At 44.8% G+C, this 22,662-nt stretch overlaps 1 protein-coding gene and 1 long non-coding RNA gene across 12 annotated transcripts in view; one reads left to right on the plus strand and one right to left on the minus strand.

Annotated features, from left to right (window-relative positions):
* Nucleotides 1-346: 346 nt before the first annotated feature.
* LOC125087121 (uncharacterized) lies at nucleotides 347-11,335 on the minus strand. The gene is made up of 3 exons (XR_007123359.1): nucleotides 10,784-11,335; nucleotides 9,850-10,041; nucleotides 347-797 (listed from the first exon to the last, which is right to left on the minus strand). It is a non-coding gene; the product is annotated as an uncharacterized LOC125087121 (long non-coding RNA).
* A 176-nt stretch (nucleotides 11,336-11,511) lies between these two features.
* MSI2 (musashi RNA binding protein 2) overlaps nucleotides 11,512-22,662 on the plus strand; it is a 387,830-nt gene continuing 376,679 nt past the window's right edge. For 3 of the 11 annotated variants that reach the window (XR_007123358.1, XM_047707084.1, XM_047707079.1), the window contains exons 1-5: nucleotides 11,512-11,787; nucleotides 12,081-12,121; nucleotides 12,453-12,534; nucleotides 13,241-13,325; nucleotides 17,322-17,363. Coding sequence is in view for 10 of the 11 variants with exons in the window: in XM_047707084.1 (XP_047563040.1) it covers nucleotides 11,726-11,787; nucleotides 12,081-12,121; nucleotides 12,453-12,534; nucleotides 13,241-13,325; nucleotides 17,322-17,363 (312 nt within the window). In the remaining variant the exon portion in view is untranslated. The remainder of the gene's footprint in view (nucleotides 11,788-12,080; nucleotides 12,122-12,452; nucleotides 12,535-13,240; nucleotides 13,326-17,321; nucleotides 17,364-22,662) is intronic. The other 8 variants (XM_047707085.1, XM_047707081.1, XM_047707088.1 and 5 more) reach the window with 4 other exon arrangements.

The raw sequence follows: 22,662 nt of genomic DNA on the forward strand, positions 1-22,662 counted from the left end.
GATGAAGTGAACACACTCTTTAATCAGAGACACACTTGGCTTGGCAGTGAAATGCAATCCTAAAAGTAAACAAAGTACATTGTGTGAAAAAGAGCAAGTTTAGATTAATCTTGCTTTTCCAATTTGAAAACATGCTCACGGTTGTTAGCAACTGAGTCAAGACGTTTAAATCATATATATACTTTCATATCTTGACAGTGACCTTTTATAAGTGTGCAGTGGGGATAAGATGATGAGCAAAGCGATGCTCCAGAAAGAGCATTTTAGGTAATTGAACATGAAATGTGTTGCAATCTGATAACATTAATAATACGCAATCGCTACTTTATATCTAATATGCAGTTCATTTGGCCTGAGTCTAACTAAAACGCTCTAAAAATGTTAGCATATGAATCCTGGCGCAAGCCTATGAAGTGAGCAGCTCTATTTTAGTGCGTTGTGAAGTATCTTTGTATTCGTTATCTATTCTGGACAACAAATTATCCCAATTTAGTAGCTTCAGACAACAAGTCTTGACTATCTCAGACAGTATCTGAGGGTCAGGAATTGGGAATGGCGTAGTTGGGAGGTTCTGGCTTAAGGTTTCTCGCGAAGTTGCAGTCAAGGCATAGGCCAAGGTAGCAGTCATCTGAAGATCTGACCGGGGCTGGCAGATCTGCCTTTAATGTGTCTAGCTCACAGTCCTGGCAAGATTGTGTTGCTGGTAGCAAACCTCAGTTCATCTCCACGTGGGCCTCTCCACTGGGCTACTTGATCATCTTCATGATATGGCATCTGCTTCCCCCAGAACAAGTGATCTAAGAGAGAGCAAGGCGGAAGCCAGGATGCCTTGTGTGACCTAGCCATGGAATTCACCCCCCATCATTTCCCTCACATGCTGTTCATTAGAAAGCAGTCACTAAGTACGGCAGACACTCAGAGGGAGGGGAACCAGGCTCCATTTCTTAGAGGAGTATTAAAGAAGTTGCGGTCATATTTTAAAACCACCACGACCCCCTATTTACAGATGGGGCAGTTGAGATGGGTGGTGGCTTATCGGCTCAAGGTCACCAAGCTACTAGTATGATCCTATGTGCCAGGTGGCAGGCTGTTTTATTTTCCCTCTGCCGTGCCATCTACATACAAAAGCAAAGCAGAAAACCTCACATTCCTAGCATCACTGCACACAGAATCAAAATCTCTCTCTTTAAAATGGCCAAGATTGTCTAAAAGCAGTGGTGGACTTTAGGTTTAGAAATGGATGAAATGGACATTAGACTGGGAGGTAGGCGTCGGGTATCCTCTGAATCAGGTCTGTGACTTTGTGAAGAAAACACTTCTTTCGGGGTTGGTTTCCTCCTTTGTAAAACAACATGGGTTAGCTAAATGGTTTCCAAACTTGGTTTCCCATCTCAGTCTTTGGGGGAATGAAAGACTCACTGGCCTTGTAACTTCCAGGAATCTTTTTTTTTTTTCCCTTTCTTTTTAGAGAGAGAGAGAGAGAGCATGTGCACATGTGTGCCTCTGGGTGGGGGGAGGGACAGAGAGAAAATCTTAAGCAGGCTCCACACCCAGCACAGAGCCGAAAGCGGGGCTCAATCTCATGACCCTGAGATCATGATATGAGCCCAGATCAAGAGCTGGATGTTTAACTGACTGTGCCACCCAGGTCCCCAGTAATCTCCAGGAATCTTTATAATTAAAAGGCCCTTGGGAGTCAGATGGACAGTTTGGTGTATGCGTATGCTGAGCTAGATTACTTCTCATGCTTTCAGCTCAAACATTATTTGAACGCTTCCCTTGGACTGCATGTGCCCAGGAAAATCAATGGTGCTCAAGCCTGCAATCATCAGGGAAATGTCAGAAAAATATGATGCCTGGGGCCCCACCCCAGGCAAAAGACATCAGACATTCTGGGGTAGAGCCCTGGGATCATGATGGCTTGCTTGTTTTCATCAGTATGTTTTAAATAATTGTGTTTAGCCTCAGGTTGCATATTAGAATCACTTGGGAAGTTTTAAGAAAGACCCCTGCCCAGGTGGTCTCTGAACCAATTAAATCAGAATCTTGTGGGCGGAGCCAAGCATCCATATTTTTTTAAAGTTTCCCAGGTGATTAGAATGGATAGCTGTGTTGACCTACGTTTGCCTCATTTGAGATAATTCCAAGGCCACCTCACCCATAAAAGATTATTCACAAGTTCAACTATACTTCAATTTAAAATAACAATTAAAAAAAGATTATTTAGAGAAGAAATTATTCAGAAGTCTTAGGTACCGCAGTACATGAAGAAAAAATCCATTTGCAATGGAAGACGTTAAACATTTGAAATGGAAATGAGTTCCATTTCTGGCAATATGGTGGATGAAATGATGTCAATCATCCTCCCACTATAGCCCATCTCTAACCACTGGTCAAAATGCAATAACCCCTCTCTGAAGTGAGCTCATGAGACAGTAAGGACAGGGCCCCCAGTGCCAGAAGCAAGAGGGAAATGGCAGTTAGGATGGGTGAGCTAGTAAGTGGAGATGGAGCAGGTCTTGGGCAAATCCACATGGCAAGGAGACTGTGGCTTGGGCCCATTCAAAGTGAGAAGGTGGTACCTGGGATTGAGATCCCCACATTAAGCTGGAACCCTCAAAAGGATGAGTCATTTTAGAAATAATTCACTGGGGGAAAAATCGCCCTAGGGGTGCAGGGAGATAAGAAAATTTCACTGTCTTGGCATGACTTGAAAGTGGAGAAATTATAGCCATATCAATTTGGGGCTAGAATTTACTCTACCTGTATGATCCAGGAATCAGGAACCCTAAAACTGAAAAGCGAAGATAAAGATACAGAACCTACTCCAAACTACAGAATGCACATGGATGTAGTCTACCATAACCAAGATGTAGGAGACACAAGTGTTCCAAGAACCTCAGGAAACAGAACTACTGGACAGACTTATAAAGTACGTAAGTTTAAAATTATGAAAGACATAAAAGAGCATTTGGACCATGAGAAAATAACAGAATTTTTAAAAGGTAGATTGGAAAGAGAACTAAATGGAACCTTTGGAAATGACATATATGGTCCCTGAAATGAAAAGCTCAGTGGGTGAGTTGCGCCGCGGATTAGCCATCACTGAAGAAAACAACTGAGGAAATTGTCCAGGAAGCATCATAGAGAGACGAAGTGAAAAAAAGTCTGAGAGAAAGGTTCACCTTTACAGGCACCAGAAGGAGAACATAGAATGTAGGGGACACAGCATTTATACAAAGACTGTTGGCAAATTTGATAAGAAAACATGTATCCTGGGATTCTGGACGTACACTGAATCTTGAACCGGGTAAATAAAAACAAATTCACATCTCAACAAAGCATGTTAAGACCACGGGGAGCCAAAGACAAAGAGAAAATCTTAAAACCAGAAAGAAAAACCAGATTACCTATAAGGGAATGATAGCAAATGTCTCAACAATAGAGGAACAACGAGATGTGTCTCGAGGGTAAAATCATTTTCTGTCTAGATTCTCTCCCCAGAGAAATCATCATTCGAGGATGAGAGGGCAGTCAAACCATTTTATATTAATGGAGAAAGTGGGTCACTCACATAACCTCCCTGAAAGGAATACTAAAGGGTATGTTTCAAGGAAAAGAGCTAGTAATTAGAAAAAAAGAATGATATGCCAGAAACAAAGGTGAGGAAATTGGTAAACATGGACAAATCTATACAAGAACGGGATAAAATGAAAGGGATAACAGTGATTAAATCAGGGGTATTAAAAGCAGGTGGGGTCTAAAAAAATAACAAGCAACAGTAACATGTATGAGGAAGGATATAGTTGGAGGGGGATTGTTCTTAGTGTATAGTTGTAGTGGGGTTGGACCAAGTGCATATGTTAAAATTTCTAAAGTAAAAAAAAGATTCTAAAATAACCAATATAAGAATAGAATAACCAATATAAGAAATACAATTTCTTTTTTTTTAAAAAGATTTTATTTATTTATTTGAAAGAATGACGGGGGGTGGGGGTACAGAGCATGAGAAGGGGGAGGGTCAAAGGGAGAAGCAGACGCCCTGCTGAGCAGGGAGCCTGAGGCAGGACTCAAACTCGGGACTCCAGGATCATGACATGATCCAAAGGCAGTCACTTAACCAACCGAGCCACCCAGGCGCCCCAGAACTTACAATTTCTAAATTAAGAGGAAAGGGGGACAAAGAATTCCTTTTTTTTTTTTTTAAGATTTTATTTATTTATTTATTTGACAGAGAGAGAGATCACAAGCAGTCAGAGAGCCAGGCAGAGAGAGAGGAGGAAGCAGGCTCCCTGCTGAGCAGAGAGCCCGATGCGGGGCTCGATCCCAGGACCCTGAGACCACGACCTGAGCCGAAGGCAGCGGCTTAACCCACTGAGCCACCCAGGCGCCCCAAGAATTCTTGATCAATTCAATAGAAAAGAAGAAAGGAAGTAAACAAAAACCTGAGAGAAACAAAATAAGCAAAAGGTGCAAAGTGAGACTGAAGGCACAAATTCCAAAACATTGGTCATCAGTAGATCAACAGGTTCTCTTACATGTTGCTAGTGGGAGCACACACTGAAACAGCATTTTGGAAAACTGGTTAGCATTATCTTGTATACTTTTACATTACATACCTTATGACCCAGTCATCACTCCAAAGAAAAATTCTTTGCCCACATGCACCAGAGGACAAGAATGTTCACTATAGCGCTGCTCATAACAGCAAGAAAAATGGAAACAACCCAAAGTCCTGTGACAGAAGAATGGACAAAATAAACTGTGGTAGCGGCACACAATAGAGTATTATACAATCAGAAATAAGAATGAACTACAACCAGGCGCGACTGGGTGGCTCAGTTGGTCAAGCATCTGCCTTCAGCTCAAGTCATGATCTCAGAGTCCTGGGATGGAGCCCCATATCAGGCTCCCTGCTCAGTGGGGAATCTGCTTCTCCCTCACCCTCTGTGTGTGCGCATTTGCTCTCTCTCTCTCTCTAATAAATAAATAAATCTTAAAAAAAAAAAAAGAATGAACTACAGCCAGATGGAATATTCTAGCTGAATCTTAACAATATGATGTTGGGTAAGAAAATATAAAACTCAGAAATATTTCATAAGAGCTTAAAACAAATGTGTGATAAAAATTTGGTAAAAATTTTTAAAAAGCAAAAACAATAATAAATACAAGATTGAGATTAGTGGTTACTTCAGATGGAAGAAAAGGTAGGAGAGAAGCATACAGGTAGTTGTAAGTTGTTGTTCTCTAATTGAATAACAGGTTTACAGGTGTTAACAATATTAAAAAAAATAAAATAAGGCCATGAATATACCCAATGAGGACAGTGTGTTATGTTAATCCCAGAGACTGTGGATAATATATTTTTGTACCCCTAAGTTTCATTAAAAACATCACATTATATGTAAATGGACAAAACTTACTACTCAAATGAATAACTGAACGAGATCTAGCTATATGCAGTCTATAAGAGACACACCTAAAACTTAAAGACATAGAAAGGTTGAAAGTAAAGGATGGAAAAAGATATGCCAGGCAAATGCTATGCTCCTTAGAAGTTGGAGTAGTTGTATTTTTCACAGGCAAAGCAGACTTTAAACCCAAAGTCCTAGGGTTAAAGATCATTTGTGTATAGTTGATCCTTGAACTATGCAGGGGTTAGGGATGATGACTCCTAAGCAGTTGAAAACCTGCATATGACCTTTAGCTCCCCCAAAACTTAACTACCAATAGTCTATTGTGACTGGAAGGCATAAACAGTCAATTAGTATATATTTTGAGTATGTGTTATATACCATATTCTCACAATAAATAACAATTATATATTTTATATATGTATTATATATGGTATTTTTACAATAGATAGCATTAAGTTGATTAACACATACTTTGTATATGTATTCTATACTGTAGTCTCACAATAAAGTAAGCTAGAGAAAAGAAAATGTTATTATGGAAAGAAAAAGAAGAGAAAATATACAGTAATTTCACAGTACTATACCATCTTTATTGAAAAAAGTCTGTATATAATCAGACCTGCACAATTCAAAAAACTGTGTTGGTTAAGGGTCAACTGTACATATTTAAGAAACAATTCATTGGGAAAACAGTATATCTAAGCTTGCATGTGCCTAATAACATAGCTTCAAAATATACAAAGCAAAAAGTAAGACAAATAAAATGTAAAAAATAGAAAAACTGCACAGCCATAGTAGGAGATGTGAACAAACAGACCTTTTTGACATGCCTTATCACATACTTTTAAAATGCAGAAAAAATGAAATCTGAGGAGATTTTTGGGGCACCTGGGTGGCTCAGTGGGTTTAAGCCTCTGCCTTCGGCTCGGGTCGTGATCCCAGGGTCCTGGGATCGAGCCCCACGTTGGGCTCTCTGCTCCTCGGGGAGCCTGCTTCCTCCTCTCTCTCTGCCTGCTTCTCTACCTACTTGTGATCTCTGTCTGTCAAATAAATAAATAAAATCTTAAAAAAAAATTTGAGGAGATTTTTTAAGAGAAATTGGCAAATTCCATCATAAAAGGAGATTATGACACACTATGATAAACGTGATAGATCAAACAGACAAAATATTAGTAAGGCTACAGAAAATCTGGAAAACATAATTAAGAAGCCTGGTATCATAGGTCTATATAGTATGCTACACTTAACAATTAAGGGATACCCATTCTGTTTGTTTTTTTCTTTTAAGTAAGCTCTCTGCCTGACATGTGTCTTGAACTCTTGACCCCAAGATCAAGAGTTGCATGCTCCACCAACTGAGCCAGCCATCTGGAATATTCTTTTCAAAGCCACATGGAATATTTATAAACATTGACCATTTGGCAAAGCAAGTCTCAACAAATAACAAGAATCTGTTTTATACAGACTACCTTCTCTGACCCTAATTCAATTACATTAGCTATTAATAACTAAAAATCAAAACAAAAAAACTTGTGTTTAGAAATATGAAGATACACAGGTATTGAGCCAAAGAAGAAAACATATTTGAAATCTATTCTTTGCCTGGGATGATAATAAAAATTCTCTATATCTTGTGGAATGTCGTTTGAGTGGTACTCAGAGTGAAATCCAGAGTCTTCTATGTTACAATCAGAAAACAGAAGACTGAAAATTAATTACTTAAGCCACCAATTAAAAAAAATGTTTAAAGAGCAAGAGAATAAACACAAAGAAAGCAGAAAAAAATAACACCAAATATGTATTATATTCTTACATATTAATGTATTATATTCTTACAGGTGCTATATATTATTTGTATGGTATATATGCTCTTATTCTCTTATACAAGAATATAATATATATAATAATATATAAAGGCAAAAATTAATAAAACTAAAAAATAGTGTTAGACAATCTAAAAGCTGATTCTTTGAAAACACTAGCAGAAAGAATATTAGTTAAATAGAGGGAGATCTCTGGCACCACTAATCCAGAAAAAGAGAAGACACATATACAATAATACTAAGAATGAAAAAATGGACATGATAGATAGATGCAGCAGAGATTAAAATATATTAAGAGGAAATTATCAACAGCATTTTATTAATACATTTGGAAACCTAGTTGGCATGAATTATTTCTTTGAAAAATATAATGTTTAAGAACTGACTCAAGAAGAATATAAAACCTAAAGAGGGGGTGCCTGGGTGGCTCAGTGGGTTAAAGCGTCTGCCTTCGGCTCGGGTCATGGTCCTGGGGTCCTGGGATCGAGCCCTGCATCCTGCTTCCCTTCCTCTCTCTCTGCCTGCCTCTCTGCCTACTGTGCTGTCTGTCAACTAAATAAATAAAATCTTTAAAAAAAACACAAACACAAACAAAAAAACTAAAGAGATCCACAGCCACTAAAGAAATGGAATCAGTATTTAAAAACCAACCTAGGAAGTGTTTATCCCATACCCAGACATTTTACTAGAAAGTTCAACCAAACATTCAAGGAACACACAATTCCAGTTTTATACACACTGTTCCAGAAAATGAAAAAAGAAGAAACATTTACTAGTTCATTTTATGAGGCCACTATAGCCAGACAAAGGCAATACAAAAAGGGAAAACTGCAGCCAATTTGACTTATGGACACAAATATAATAAATCCTACAATTAAATTAGATGTTGACATTCATTCATTTATTTATTCATTCATTCATTCACCCTTTCATTTGTTCAACAACTATTTATTGATTGTCAACCATGCACTAACAGGCACTGTGCTAATATGTGGAAGGTAGAGCAATGGTTTGATGGAGGTAAGGTAACGGTGCCTTCCAAGGGGGATTTGACCCGGTCAGAGAATGCTTTCCAGTTACACTAATGGAGGAAGAAATGGTTTGGGAAGAATGTTTAGAAGGTTATTGCAAGGGCTCAAGTGGGAAATGTGGGATGCAGCAGCAGCAAAGACGAACTTGAGAGACACTTAGGAAGTGAAACCCACACACTTTCATGACGGATTGCATATGGGAAGACATCAACCTGGAGTAGGGCCAACCTTGTCTCTAGGATGGCTGGGATTCTGCTGACCCATATAGTGAAACTTAAAAGTTTTAGGTTCAAGGGGAAAACACATGCATGTGTGTATGGACATGCATGTTGAGTTTGGGCTACCTCCAGGACGGTGAAGTGGAAGACAGTGAATAGGAAATTAACCAGAGCCTGGAGCTTTGTGGAAAGCTCAGGCCGGAGATTTTAACTTGAGTAGCATCGGCAAGTAGGTAGTATTTAAACCCTGGGTGCAGAGGAGCTCATCCGGGGAGGGTGTGTAGCTGGGGAAGAGAATGAACACTGGTATTTAAAGGAAAGGCAGAGGAGGAGTCAGGGTAAAGAGACGAACGAATGGCTGGAGAGGTAGGAGGAAAACCAAAAGAATGTGGCCATCAAGGATGCCAAGGGAAGAGTGAGTTACGTGTAGGGAGTGTCTAACAGTGTCATGGGAAGTAAAGAAGGTAGAGACTGACATCGCATGCTGCTGGAATTCTCCTGACCCAGGGGCTGCATTAAACAAATGTGCTGGAGAAGAAATGCATAATAAATAATTAGTTATTTCAAATAACGTAGTGCAAAAGGGCAGCAAGAGAGAATTTTTTGGGACAATGGAACTCTTCTGCATCTCAGATGGGTTATCGTGGAGACAGCTCAATCCTATGCATTTGTCAAAAACTCACAGAATTATAGCCCAGGAAGAGTAAGTATTACATACACCACATAAATGAAAAATCAATAAGTAAAAACAATGTAGTCATGGAAATAGAAGATCAAGCTCTCTCTCCACCAGTGACTTTATAATTGCAGTGCTAGCCCCTCTCAGGGTTTTAATTCAGTTCAGCGTCAGCCTGTGTAGGTCGACAACAGGGAACAAGGACACCCCACTCTTGTCTTGTGAAGGACAAAATGAATATGCATGTAACAGAGCCAAAGGGCATCAGAGTGATGGCCGCAGCCCCTCTAAGGAGTTGACTGGTGGGGGTGGGGTACACCCTGGAGAGCTTGGCTCCTCTGGGACCCTGATGAAAAAAATGAGAGGGTTGGATCAGGAAAGGCCTTTCTACCTCTGAGGGTCTGTGGTTCTAGCGCAAAAATCCCAAACAAAATCCAATTAGCTCTGTTGTCTGCATTTTGTTATTGAGAATAGTCATAATAAACAATCACCATAATAAGCAGCTCTTCAACACACGGAGACCCCAGATGATTTGGGAAGCAGCTTGGAGTGACGGGAAAATGCTTGGGTTTGTGGTCTGAAGCTCTAAAGTGCCTTCCAAAAAGTCACAGTAAGTGATGATTGATAATAAGCACAACCTGCAGAGGTTTCCAATAAAAAAAATAGACTTTTGTATTTACTTACTTCAATCTCTCCTTTCACTCCATCAATCCTGTCAGTGAGGAATTATCCCAAATTTAGGAGGCAGGGAGATTAAGAATCTGGTCATTCAAGGCTTTGGCTAGTGTTGGGATTTTCCAAATATTCCACTTTGCCACGACCCACAGTGGATTTGGTATAGTTTTGGTGTTGAGTGTATTCCCTTGTGTCCTAATCCTATGAAAATTAATGGAAAGGTGTTAATTGGGCATCAATTCATACTTAAGATTAATCTGAGTATTTGATGAACCACAACTTTGTGTTGCCCCTCATGCCATATTAACTCAATTTATTGTAATAATTTAAAACAATATGGATAATTGTATCCTTACTGTTTTCAATACCCCATAAATTGAATCCAGTCTGAATCTGGCCAGCCTGGAAACTGCTGGAGAAGTGTGCGATGACTTTGGGAAGCTACCAGCATCGTCTTTTGGGGGTTTTCAGGGCGGGGAAAGATGAATCCAGTACTTATTATGCACCTACTGTGTGCCAGGACCTGTGCAGCACCACACTGCTACCAAGGTGGTAGAGGGTGAGAGTGTCTGACGCCTTCTGCTACCCTCAGCCACCTCCCCAGATGGGGGTGGGGGGTCCTAGGCTACTTCAACCTCATGCATTTTACTATCTCAGCATAGAAATAATAAAGATATACAACGAACCGGTTGGAGAGGGGTTTCCTGAAAACAACCACCCTTCCCAGCCATCCCAGAGATGCTTCAAAACTATTTCTCACTATATACAAAAATTTACTTTGAACCCCAATCATTTGACCTTGACCCCTATAAACCTATTTTATTATATTTTTTAAACTCTGTACGATTAACGCGGAAACCCTTTCTTCGGCACTTTCTCACCCCTGGAATCGCGTCAGTTTCTCAAAGTTCCAAAATAACCTTTCCCCGGCACGGATTCGTACCTCTGCCGGGGAAGGGCGGGGAGCGGCGCAAGACGTGCCGGTGTGGAGCGAGAGCCAGAGAGAACTTCCAGCGCCAAAGGAAAATAAAACTTGTGGCTGCTGTTTGTGCGGGAGGGTCTCCGCAATCCTGAAGCTCCCCGATCCTGGGGGGTCTCGGGGTCCGCCGAGGAGCGCCAGGGTTTGGGTTTGATCCCGACGTCCTTGACCTAAATTTCTGCGCGGCGGCTGGAAAAAAAGGGCGCAGAGCTGGGCAGGCGGCTAGTGCCATCCCCGGATCCCGGAGGCCAGGGCTGGCGAACTTGAATGGAGAGGCCGAACTAGAGGGGGTGGGGGGCGTCTTCTCCCCTGCCCGAGCGAGGAGCGGCGGCGAGCTCCCCGCGCCTCCCCCTCCTCCGATCCACCCGCCCCCCGCAGCCCATGTGATCCAGGGAAGTCGGGGTGCGCTCCCCCTCTAACGGCGCCTGGCCCGCCTAGAGGCGGGGCCCCCTCCGGCCGCGGGGTTCGCGCACCGCCCCCGTGGGTCCGGCCGCGGGGGGCCCGAGTGTGTGCGCGCCCGGGCAAGCGGGGGCCGCACCGGGGTGCGTGACGTCACCGGCATTGGTTACACGACGTTCTAGAACTCCGCCCCACGTGCGCTGGGGAGGAGGGGGAGGAGGAGATGGGGGTGGGGAGGAGGAGGGGGAGAGGTGGGGATGGGCCGGGGGGGCGGGGACGGGGGGGGTGTGCGAGCAGCGGGGCTGAGCTAAGCCGAGCCCACGTGTGACGGCTCTCGCCGCTGCCCCGGCTCCGCCGCTCGCAGAGAGATTCGGAGGAGCCCGGGCGGGGGGGAGGAGGAGGGGGAGGAGGGAGCGGGAGATCTCGGGGCTCGGAGCCGGCCGCCGCTCCGCTCCGATCGCTGTGGGGCTCGGTTTTTTGGGGGTGGGGGGGCGGGGGGGCTCAGATATGGAGGCAAATGGGAGCCAAGGCACCTCGGGCAGCGCCAACGACTCCCAGCACGACCCCGGGTAAGTTTCCAGCCGCTGCCCACCGCGCCGCCTCGGGCTCGCTCTCCTTGCAGCCGCGGGGACGGCGGTGCGCGGAGCCCGGCATCTCCCGCGCCCCCCCGCCCCTCCCGCGCGCCCCCCCCGTGGAAGTTACACACCTTTGGATTGCATTTCGCCGTCACCTTCTCCCCCACCCCACCTCCCGGCTCTCGCTCGCTCGCTCCCCCCCGCTTTCCTTTTAGCTTTTGTAAGTTACACGTCAAAATGGCCGATCTGACATCGGTGCTCACTTCTGTTATGTTTTCTCCCTCTAGTAAAATGTTTATCGGTGGACTGAGCTGGCAGACCTCACCAGGTAAGGGAGGGAGGGGGGGACGTCTGGGTCCCCCCCTTCTTGGCTTCTTTATTGCTCTTTGTTATCCCGGTGTAGGAGCCCCCCCCCGCCATTGGCTCCCCACTTCTCCTGTGCAAGGTTATTTTTTTAAATAGCAAATCCTTTCCGAGCCCTCTACGCGACCTCTGTTGCCAAATTTCCCCCGCGTGTGCAAAAAATGCAAAAACAAAACAGAATAACAACAGAAAACTACTTTTGGTTTTTGTCCTTGATCAAAATTTGCATTGCTTTTTTTTTTTTTCCACACCTTCTCTCCTCCCCCCCCCCCATCTCTCTCTTTCTCTCTCTACAGATAGCCTTAGAGACTATTTTAGCAAATTTGGAGAAATTAGAGAATGTATGGTCATGAGAGATCCCACTACGAAACGCTCCAGGTAAACCATTCCCTTCTGGATTTTGTCTTTATTTTAGAACAAAGTTTAAGTGTTATTTTTGGAGGTGTCTTCGGAAGTAGCTAAGCGGATTTAGAATGGGGCTCAGGCATGTGGCTGGTTTCGAACGTCTCTCTATTCCACCCCCCCACCCCCGCCCCCATCACCCGAAAGGTTATTGTTAATTGGGGCTGAACTCTGGATACAGAGATGCCCATCTCTCTGCTTTAAGTCCTTTTCCCGTCGCTTCTTTTCCTCCGGTTTAAAATGACATTCAGTTTCATTCACTTTCTACATAGTTTTTTTTTTTTTTTCTTTTAATGTATGCTTTTCCCACACTCCCAGCTCCCTAAACTCTTCAGCCCCTTTTAGAAAGCTGGATGAATCTCTTCTGAGCGCCGGGTTTTCTTCGGAATAAAACAAAGCGTTAAGAAAGGGAAGGGGAGGAGGAGAGGAGACTGAGGTGGCGAAAGAGTGGAGACACCAGCATTTTCCAAGTTACCTCCACCGCCCTGCCCCCGTTCCACTTCCCCCGTTAACCTTGATGGGTTTTCTTGCGAGGTGGGAGGGGTCTTGGGGGGAGGGCTGTGGGCAGCCTGGGTGGAGGAGGCAACTTTGGCTCTCCATTCTGCAGGAGGGCTCACTCCTTGTTGCTTTCAATGGTGTCACATTTTCTTGTTTGTTTTTCTCCCTCTTTGTCTCATTTCAGAGGCTTCGGTTTCGTCACGTTCGCAGACCCAGCAAGTGTAGATAAAGTATTAGGTCAGCCCCACCATGAGTTAGATTCCAAGACGGTAGGTTGCTTTCCTTCGTTGTTGTTGTTCGCCCCTGTTCAGGACCCATCTGGGCATTGACAGCCCCATTTAAAGGGACCGTGCTTTCTTTTGCTTCTGTGCTGAGAACCGGGTAGTGATGAGCAGGGCTGGCGAGTTGGCTCTGAAGTTTGCTGCTATGGCTGGGGTTGGGGTTTTCTGTGCAGAGCCTGTCCCACTGCAGCTCCAGATGCTGCCGATCTCGGGCCTGGGGGAGGGGTCAGCTCAGGGAGAGGCATCTCGCCGGCCCAGGGACCATGCAAAGAAACTGCACGACAGAGCCAAGGCAACTTTTCTTTGTCAGCCGAGCACAGCACGCGTTACCAACTGTGGCTGTGGGCATTGGCTTTTAGAAGGCACAGCCCGCTTTGTGGCCAGTGGAGAGAGAGAGGGACGGGGGCCGGCAGGAAGGCGAGGGGGGGCGCTAATCACAGGCCCAGGCAACAGGTTCCTCCTGGGGCACCTCGGATTCGGAATGTGGTTTGAGAGGGGAAGGAGACCTCCCAGAGCCAAGCGGGTTGTCCAGGGGGTGACTCCAGATGGAGTGAAATCTAACGCTGATAAGGCCTTGGGTTTCCAAGTGATTTGGTTTTGCTTTTTTCCCTCAGACCCTTTATTTTGAGTGTGGGTACTTTTATAGGATTAGAAGCTTTCAGAGATGTGTGTGGGGAGGGGAAAGTCTTTAGGTAGAGCTTAGAGAAGAAGGGAAGAGATATTAGTACAATCATGGGTGGGGGGCGGACGGCTCCTAGTGTTTTATTTAGACGCCTGTGTTGGCTTTGTGGCTTTCCCCCTTCCCTTTATGCCTGTGAGAATCTTCCCCTGGTTTTTATACATCCCTCAAAACAAAACAGGGGCCCGGAGGTGACATTGGGATCCAGTGCTGGGCTGCTTGGGACTGGGGTAGGTGGTGGGGCAAGGCAAAGGATCAGGTTCTAGTCCCAGCTGCCCTTTATGAACTTGGGCAAGTTGTTACCTGCCTTGGGCCCTCAGTTTCCTTTTCTGTAAAATATAGGAGTGGAATAGGGTACTCTTCCAGCCCCTTTGGCTTTAACACTGAGGGGAAGTGGGAAAAGGGCAAGAAACCTGGCCACCTTTGGTGCAGGTGGATACATTTTGTAAATTAACCCTTTTACTCTGATCAGAGGTCACGTGCATGTTCCCTGGCCCCCCAGAGAGGACCCCAGACACTTTTTAAGTTGCTTTATGAATTGTGCTGGATTTGTCATAGCTGGCAGCCCAGCGTTTTTACGCTTTCAGATAATTTAATTTTAGGAACAGTCATTTGTAGGGTGATAATGGATGTCTCAAGAATTTTTTCTTCCCCTTGACTTCTTGGTCAGACGTTTCAAAAAGCGAACAAAATTAAAGAGGAAAATATTTCAAGGCAAATTCAGGAATTTATTATTCACTCCGTCTCCCCACCCTGGGTAGGAGAAATAGTATGTGGTTTCTATGGTGCTTGGGGGGTCATAGCCCTCAGTGTCAGGTGCAAAACGTGCGGTTTGTCCCTCTGTAATTGTTTGTGGATATGTTTTGGTCGCTATTATTTAGTATAACCTAGATTTTGACTTTGTTTCAACGTTCAGTGCAGGAGGCAGAAGCGGTTGGTTTATTGACATGGAAACGAGGATCTTGTTTACCGTTACCTTAAAAGCTTTGTTTAGGTAACGGCCATTCACATCCAAAATAGTACCCTAGTCTTTTCCTAGAGGATTTGTAGCTACAGTAAGTAGAGCTGTACCTAACTAACTAATGTTTTAATTTTTGGTAGCTTTCTTTTTTGTTTGTTTAAAAAAAAATTAGTTGACAGGGATGTGCAAAAGGTTGGGATTTGCCATACTTACCTTGACCTGGCCTCTCCTTTAGAGATCGCAGCGTGTAAACTTTGCACTCCGATAAACACGCCTGGTGGTCTGACACGCTGCTGTCACAAACCCGCCATCCAGGAATTCTGAATTGGCTTTGAGTTTTGTAATTTTAGTTATTTTTTGAGTGTCCTGCTATCTTCAGGTCTTCCTGTCCCTCTCCTCCAGCTCCTGGTCTCTCTCACGACTGTGTCCCTCACTTTTTTACTCCATGAACAAGGTGACCCCTTACCCGCAATTGTGTGCCGGTCAGCTCAAAAGCCGTAGTCAGGGGCGTGTTTATAAAAAGACACACCTGTCTTACGTTTGGTCAACAGAATGGAAAATCCACACCTGTTGTATCTCTCTCGTAGACAGCTCTACTCAGTGCTGAACACACCTGTAGATGCGGTAATGTTAATCCTGATTGAGAGGGTAGTTTCCTAGATCAGAGATTTTTGTCTATTTTAGTTTTTGAAAAGTAATCCCTCATTTCTCAGGTGATGTTTGAAGGTTAAAAAAACAAACAACAAAAAACCCAAAACAACAAAACCATGCTGTGGAATTTTATTAGGTCTTTAAACCACCTTAGTAAAAGTGGTAAATCTTTGTTTTACCAGCTGGCGTGTCCTAAGGGACGTAGGTCTGGACTCAGGAACTCTCTGGTGTGCGTTGCCCCTGCTCTGTGCTTCATCCCACAGCCTTACTCTTTTTGCTGCCCCATGGCAGAACTGAAAACAAGGTTCAGGTTTACATTTTAAAAGGGGGCAGATTGTACTCTGAAAGCCAGAGCCTATGAATAAATAACTGGTAGCAATATTCTGTGTTGAGTTTTACCCAAACATTCGTGACATGTAGAAGTCTAATGAAAACTAATAATGGGGATTTTAAAAATTCTTTCCCTCCCCATATTTTCTGTCCAGCGACTTCCCCCACCTCAGATCAGCCTATTAGATTCAGATGCCTCCCTGGGAATTGTTTTGAGAATCATGTGTTCTGCTGAGTGTCTGATCTGGGGTGGAGGATGTTTTACCATTCTGATTGGGGTTGGGGTAGAAAGAATACCCTAATTGTTACAGTAGGTTCTGACTTCTTTTTTTCAGTATTTTTTTTTTTTTAACCCTCTCCCCTTGATGGCCTTCCTTTTATAATTTGGGTTTAGGTTGCTCATAGAATTCTACCCCCTGTGATTTTTAAAATCCAGGTGGTTTTGGCTTATGTGTTTTCTTGTATTATTATTATTATTATTTTTAAGAACTGGGTTAGGCTCCCTAGCTTTTGACACTTGCCTCCTCTTGCGGTCTAACTACAGAATGAACTTTTTGGCTAACTCAGGTGACTGTACTTTTGGCAACACGAATGAATGAACTCAAGTTGAGCCTCGTGTTGGATGTCTATGGGGAGTTTTTAGATGTTGATGATTTAAAAAATTTTTTTGAATCCCCTTTTCCACCTGCCTTGTTTAGTTATCCTCGGGGAGAATATCTCCTATCCAGTTACTGACTGCTGAAAAAAAATTTTTTTTTTTAAATTTTAAATATTTTATTTGTTTATTTGACTGAGATCACAAGTAGGCAGAGAGAGAGGAGGAAGCAGGCTCCCCACTGAGCAGAGAGCCCGATGCGATGCGGGGCTTGATCCCAGGACCCTGGGATCATGACCTGAGCCAAAGGCAGAGGCTCTAACCCACTGAGCCACCCAGGAGCCCCTGAAAAAAATTCTTATGTTTAATTTTTCAGGTTATGATTTTTTTTCAGGGATGATGTCCCCATCTTTTCTCCTAGTCATGTACTGCCAATTAGATATCGGTACCATTCAGTGTTCAGTATCTGTGGAAGAGAAGCCTTTGCTTAGATAAGGACATGTGAGATCTGATTTATTAAGACCATCGCACATTAAAATACATGGTAGGATGTTTCAGAGAGGCTAGCTTTATTTATTACCTTGCGGGAGGGATGAGTAAAGTTTGGATCAAAGTTTAAGGAACTTTGAGTTGCCTGAGAAGTTACTAAAAGCTGGGTTATAAGCCTGAGAAATGAGTGATTAATAATTAGGTGATTAATCATGATTTTTTTTCTTCCTCGCCTCCAAATACTGGAATTGACTCTTCCTTTCCCATTTTCCCCTCCAGATTGACCCTAAAGTTGCATTTCCTCGTCGGGCGCAACCCAAGGTAAGTAGGAGAATCAGTAATAGGATTTTAGCCCTCAGAGATGGTTGCCAAGGATTTCGAATTTCAAACAGAGTACTGGCAATGAAGTGTTGAAACCTGGTGCCTTCAGGTTCCTTTAGGGTGTCAGCACGTGGCTGTGAGAGTCCAGGCCAGGCCAGGAGCTCCGCGAGATAACTGCGTGCGTCTGCAATTTAGCTCTCCCGAGGTGGGTTCTGAGCCTCCAACAGGGGGCAGGGGCAAGCCTGATCCTTGATGGCAGGACAGAGCTCTGTCTGTTGCAATATTTATGCAAATGTTCTATTTATTTTTTAAGCATTGCCAAGATCCTATCGGGAGAACTTGGACCCTAATTATTTTCCCTGTGACTGTCTTTCGGAGGGTTCTCTTTGAAGGCCCTTACAACTTGGAGTTTATGGAGAGGAGTAGAATTTGAGTACACAGCCTGTCTTTTCTTGGAAAAACAACTTCGTAGGCCCATGAAGCCCTGATTCGGACAGAGGCGGCAGCGGAAGTCTTGGTTTCAGGTTGGTGGGATCAATCAGGCCACGTTTGAGACCATCTGTGCTGCCTCTGTATGCAAGTGTTGGGGTCTGGGAGAGAAAGAAGTTCTGAGTCTGTTATAACCTTGGAGGAGTGGTGCTACGAGATTTGCCTGGAGGATTGAGATCGGCCTTCACTTTTTCACAAGTGTGTGGCTAACACAGTTTTCGCTGAGCTTGTCAGCTCTGGGTATGAGAACAGAGCTACCTGGAGCCGAAGGTGAAATTTATGGGCTTGACATGTTAAAATCACATGTTTTAATGATTTTTTTCTTCCCTGTGTAATATGGAGAGGGACACTTTTTCTGTAACCTATGGCCTTGGCATTCCTTTAGGGAAGAGGGGAAAAGGTGATGCTTCCGATTACAGGTCATAAAGGGGAAAGTGCTGTTGCTTTTGCAGAGTCCCTGTATTTCTTCAATCATAGTCTCCCATAGGTGGAACCTTTTCATTGTGCAAAGGGAGGGATAAAGCACTTTAATGAAGAAAAAGTTGGCTCTTGTGGATGACATTTTGAGAATTTCAGGTCTGGAGCCTGCCATGTGATCCATCCTTCCTTCCTTCACCCCCCGCCCCCCCCCCCATGTAATTTTTCTTTTCCTTTTCTTTCGAAGGAAACACAAATCTCTTAAGTAAATAGAGCAGAAATACTTTCTTAAGGCATTTTTCCCCCCTAATGATTAAGCAGATCATAGGAATCAATGAACCAAAGAGGTTATATTATTTCTGTACTGAGCACAAACTTTGGGACTGTTAACTGCGTAAAGGATGCTTTTCAAACTGTGTGTGATCCTTGACATTTCAGAGGCTTTCCAGAATTAGCAGTATTTCCTGGGTTTGGAAGAATTGCTGTTCCTTCCATAAGTGTGAATCTTCAAATTTCCAGGTTAGTCATTTGATCACCCAGAACTAGGATCAGATTACCCTAAAGGGAAACTGGAAAAATCCCTGACTCGGTCAAACCATGGGTTTGACCTGTTTTCTCTTCCCTCTTGCTGCCCACCCTTCACTCCCCGCCACTTTTTTTTTTTTTTTTTTTTTTTAACCAGGAAGGCTGTATTTCATTTTAACATACTCTGGCATTTGGTTTCTCAGTGATGCATTCAACTTGAAAACGAGACAGACTATTTCTCGAACTTGTCGAAGTGTGCACCTCCCCTCACCCCACCCCGGAGTCTGGGATGTTTTAGGTGGATTGTCAGACTTTTAGATGTGAGCAAATATTATATCAGCTGGGGGAGGACATCTTTCCGTGGAGTTCTAGAGGTTGCATAACAATACCTTGCTTTTTATGGCACCCTTTCCCAAGGACTTCCCTATCTGTTATCTCCATCTGCATCTCAGGTCCCGAGACACTGAGCAAACCTCTTTGCTCCTCGGTAAGTACCCCTCGCAAGGTTGCTGTGAAGAGTGTAAGAGCCCTGGGCTGGGTGAGGAACCCATCCCTCCTCATTGTTGCTGCTACCATTAATTTCCATTGGTTTAATCATCCTTCTTATTGTTGTATTCAAGCACCACAGCTTGGGTTCAGATCTTGGCTCTGCCCCTCATTTGCTGTGTGGATGTGGGCAGATTGTTTGTTTGTTTTTTTTTTTTTTTTTGGAATTTCATATACCCCATCTTACCGAGTTTTTGTGCGGATTAAATAAATTAATACAAGTAAAGTGCTTAAAAAGAAAAAAAAAAAGGACCTGGTACGTGGTAGCACCATATGCATTACCTGCTGTTTTTACCATGAATTTTGTAAGGCTCTCCTACCAATGGCCAAGAGAGGTCTAGTGATCATAATGATGCTAATTGAGCTTATGTGCCAGGCACTGTTGTAGGCTTCTTACGTTTATCAACTTACCCAGTCTTCCCCTGTGTCCGGAGAAGTGGGCACTCGGATTATGTCCAATCTATAGATGAGAAAACCGAGGCACACTCGGGCTGAGAAGTGGGGTGTGGGCAGCCTAGCTCCAGACCCGGCCCCCCGCCCAGTGTGCTGTCCTGTGTCGGGATCCAGGGGTGTCACCTGTCCGTTTGGGCAGAGGACGCAGCTCAGGATGGTGGTCAGGCTTGGAGGAGCAGAACCACAGCGCGTGCAGACTTAGAAGGTCTCTGGTTGGGTGATTGGCCCAGCCCCCGTGATGTCATCCCGTGGGGTGACTTGGGCTGGCTGTGTGGAGGGGCACCCTTTCACAGAGCTCTGGGTTTGCTCAGCTCCAGGGAAGTGGCTGGGGAATTGGTGAGGTGTGCGCTCGTTGGGAGTTGGGGCAGAGTGGGGAGAAAGTGCCTTTCTTGTCAGTGGTTATTTTCCAATAGAATTTGAGCCCGGCGGGGATTTCAGACCGAAGTTGGTGTTGGAGGCCAAACCCTGGCTGGCAGGGGAGTCTGGGAGTTTAAGTCAAGCCTTATTTATTTTTTGTGCATCTCCCTTCAATAAAACTTCTGTGTGTGGCTGTGTCGGGGTCCTGGTGCAAGGAGAACTGCGCCCCTCCTCGGGGGCTGGGTGAGGAGCTTGTAAATGATACGGCAGCGTGGGCTTCGGTTAAAATGCATTTCTCTGCTTTCTGGCTGTCCCTCTTTTGCTAGCACTCGCCAGAGAAATATTCGTGGAGGTGTTAAAAACAAGACTAGTGGAAAGAAACTAACTTAATACGAAAGCAAAGCTGTGGCACTGAGCAGAGTTCACATTAGTACTGTCATAATATTCTTTAATGTATCATATAAATAAAAACCCGTTTTGACCAGAATTTTAATGAGCGACCCGAAGGAAGGGTTTTGAATCCCGCAGTTCATTCATACCGCTTTGCCATGTAAATGTTCACATCCCAAGTGAAGTATAATGGGGCTTTATTAACTAGTCGAGGGGCGACTCTTTGGAGACTAGTGGCCGTTAATTAGCGAAGTACATTTTGATCAGAAGACGATGGGTCCGTTCTGTGTCTTCCTATTTTGCCGGATGATTATTTCATTTTGTTAAATATGTAAGAGTTTCCTCCCCTCTGTCTTTTAAAAAATTAAAGTGGTCGTGCTCTTCTAAAAAGGACGACTTAATTTGAAGCTGTTGGAGGAACGGGCATGATTGGGATCAATCATGTCATATCATTTTGTCAGTCCCTCTGGGCAGAAGCGTTGGCTGCCTTTAAGAGTTTTGCTCAAGCTTGTGAGTTCTTTTCCTCGTGCGGAAAGACCAAGAGGCTGTGGAACCTCTTAGGGCACGGGCGAGTCTGGGTGTAATTCCCCATCTGCCCCAGTTATCCTCGTGCGTAACAAAGCCTTCTCTGCTCCCCCGGTTGCCATTTTCCTCCGTACATGTTAGGGGCCAGAATCTTATCTGTCGATCGACGGAGATCTCATTTCTTCAGCCTATTTCCAGTTCCCTTCAGCGGCAGCCGGGTGACCGTTGGGCACCCCACGTGAGCCCCTCTGTGCCTCAGTTTCTTCCCGTTCACAATAGGGGTGTAGTGCCCAACATGGGGTGGTATTCAGCCTGAATGCAGAGCTCTTTGCTGGGAGCCTGACACAGGGGTTGCCAGCAGGTTTCTGCTGGTATCATTAGTATAGGATTATCTATCATTACTATGGTTTTTAAGTCATCTCTGCGCCCAGCGGGGGGCCCGAGCCTCACCCCAAGATCAAGAGTCACCTGCTCTAGCAAAGGAGCCAGCCAACCCCCCACCGCCCCGGTATCAACTTATCTTTGTTGAATAAGAAAAGTTACAATGGAAAATGACCCAAGAAAAGTCCTGATTGGAAGGTAAGTCCCCTGTGAGCAGGGGGCTGATGATGGCCGACATCACCAGATGCTGACTTGCGTCCCCCAGGTGAATCCAGCCCGCCCTCCTTAGGGCGGAGGCAACTGAACACACAGGGAAGTGAGGTTTGCAGCTGTAGATCACACGGCTAAGTTGTGGCAAGGCTGAGCGAGGGCCAGGTGTTCCTGCTCCTGTCTCACCCACTGATGAGCTCTGGGGCCTGGAAGGTTCTCTGTTACACACGTATCCGTCCAGCTGGGTGCAGCACAGCATGAGCGATTTGCACACGCGCCTCCTGTTCCGGGGGCGTGGTTCCTTGGCAGCCTCTCAAGGGCGGGCGAGGGGTGAGTTTTCGGCATCTGGCCTTCCCCTGCTGCCGTGGGTCGGGTCCCTCTAGCGTCGTGCCATCTTGGGTGATCTGCAGCTGTCACCTCACTGGCCACCGTTAGCTGGCCTGCTGGTGGGTTTCTGGTTCCCAGTGAGGACGTGGTGGTGTGTGTCTGCAGCTTCGTCCACAACCGTGAGGACCCTGGGGGATTAGTGGCTTAGCTGCTTTCTTGTTGGGGAGTGAGGCTCCATCCTGTCCTACGTCACCATCAGCAGCAGGTGTTAGCTCAGAAGGAGGGGCATCTCGTCCTACAAATGTCCTTTCCCGAGATTTTTGCCTTTCCTTGCGTGCTTTCCTTTCAGCGTGAAGGTCAGTCTGCTGAGAAGCCGGAGCGCCTCTGTTCTGTGTCAGATGTTTTTGGCAGGTGGGTGAGACCCTTCTGCCTCTCCGAGAAGAGAGGAGGTGGGAGGGACTCTCTGAGGAACCAGCTGACCCTCTTGGGTGCCCCTTGAGGCAGCATCCGTCCTTCCTGTCCTTTTGTATTTTTTAAAACCTGAACGTTCTCTGGCCGGAAGTCCCAGGAACCCAAAAGGGGGATGTAGTTCATCATCTCTTTTCTTTTGTTCGATCTGGTATGTTCATAGAATAAGAGCTTGTTTAATTGTTTTTAATGGCTGACTCTGCACCCACTT

The sequence above is a fragment of the Lutra lutra genome, chromosome 16 (assembly GCF_902655055.1).
Source record: "Lutra lutra chromosome 16, mLutLut1.2, whole genome shotgun sequence".
In the NCBI taxonomy this organism is placed as follows: Eukaryota; Metazoa; Chordata; class Mammalia; order Carnivora; family Mustelidae; genus Lutra; species Lutra lutra.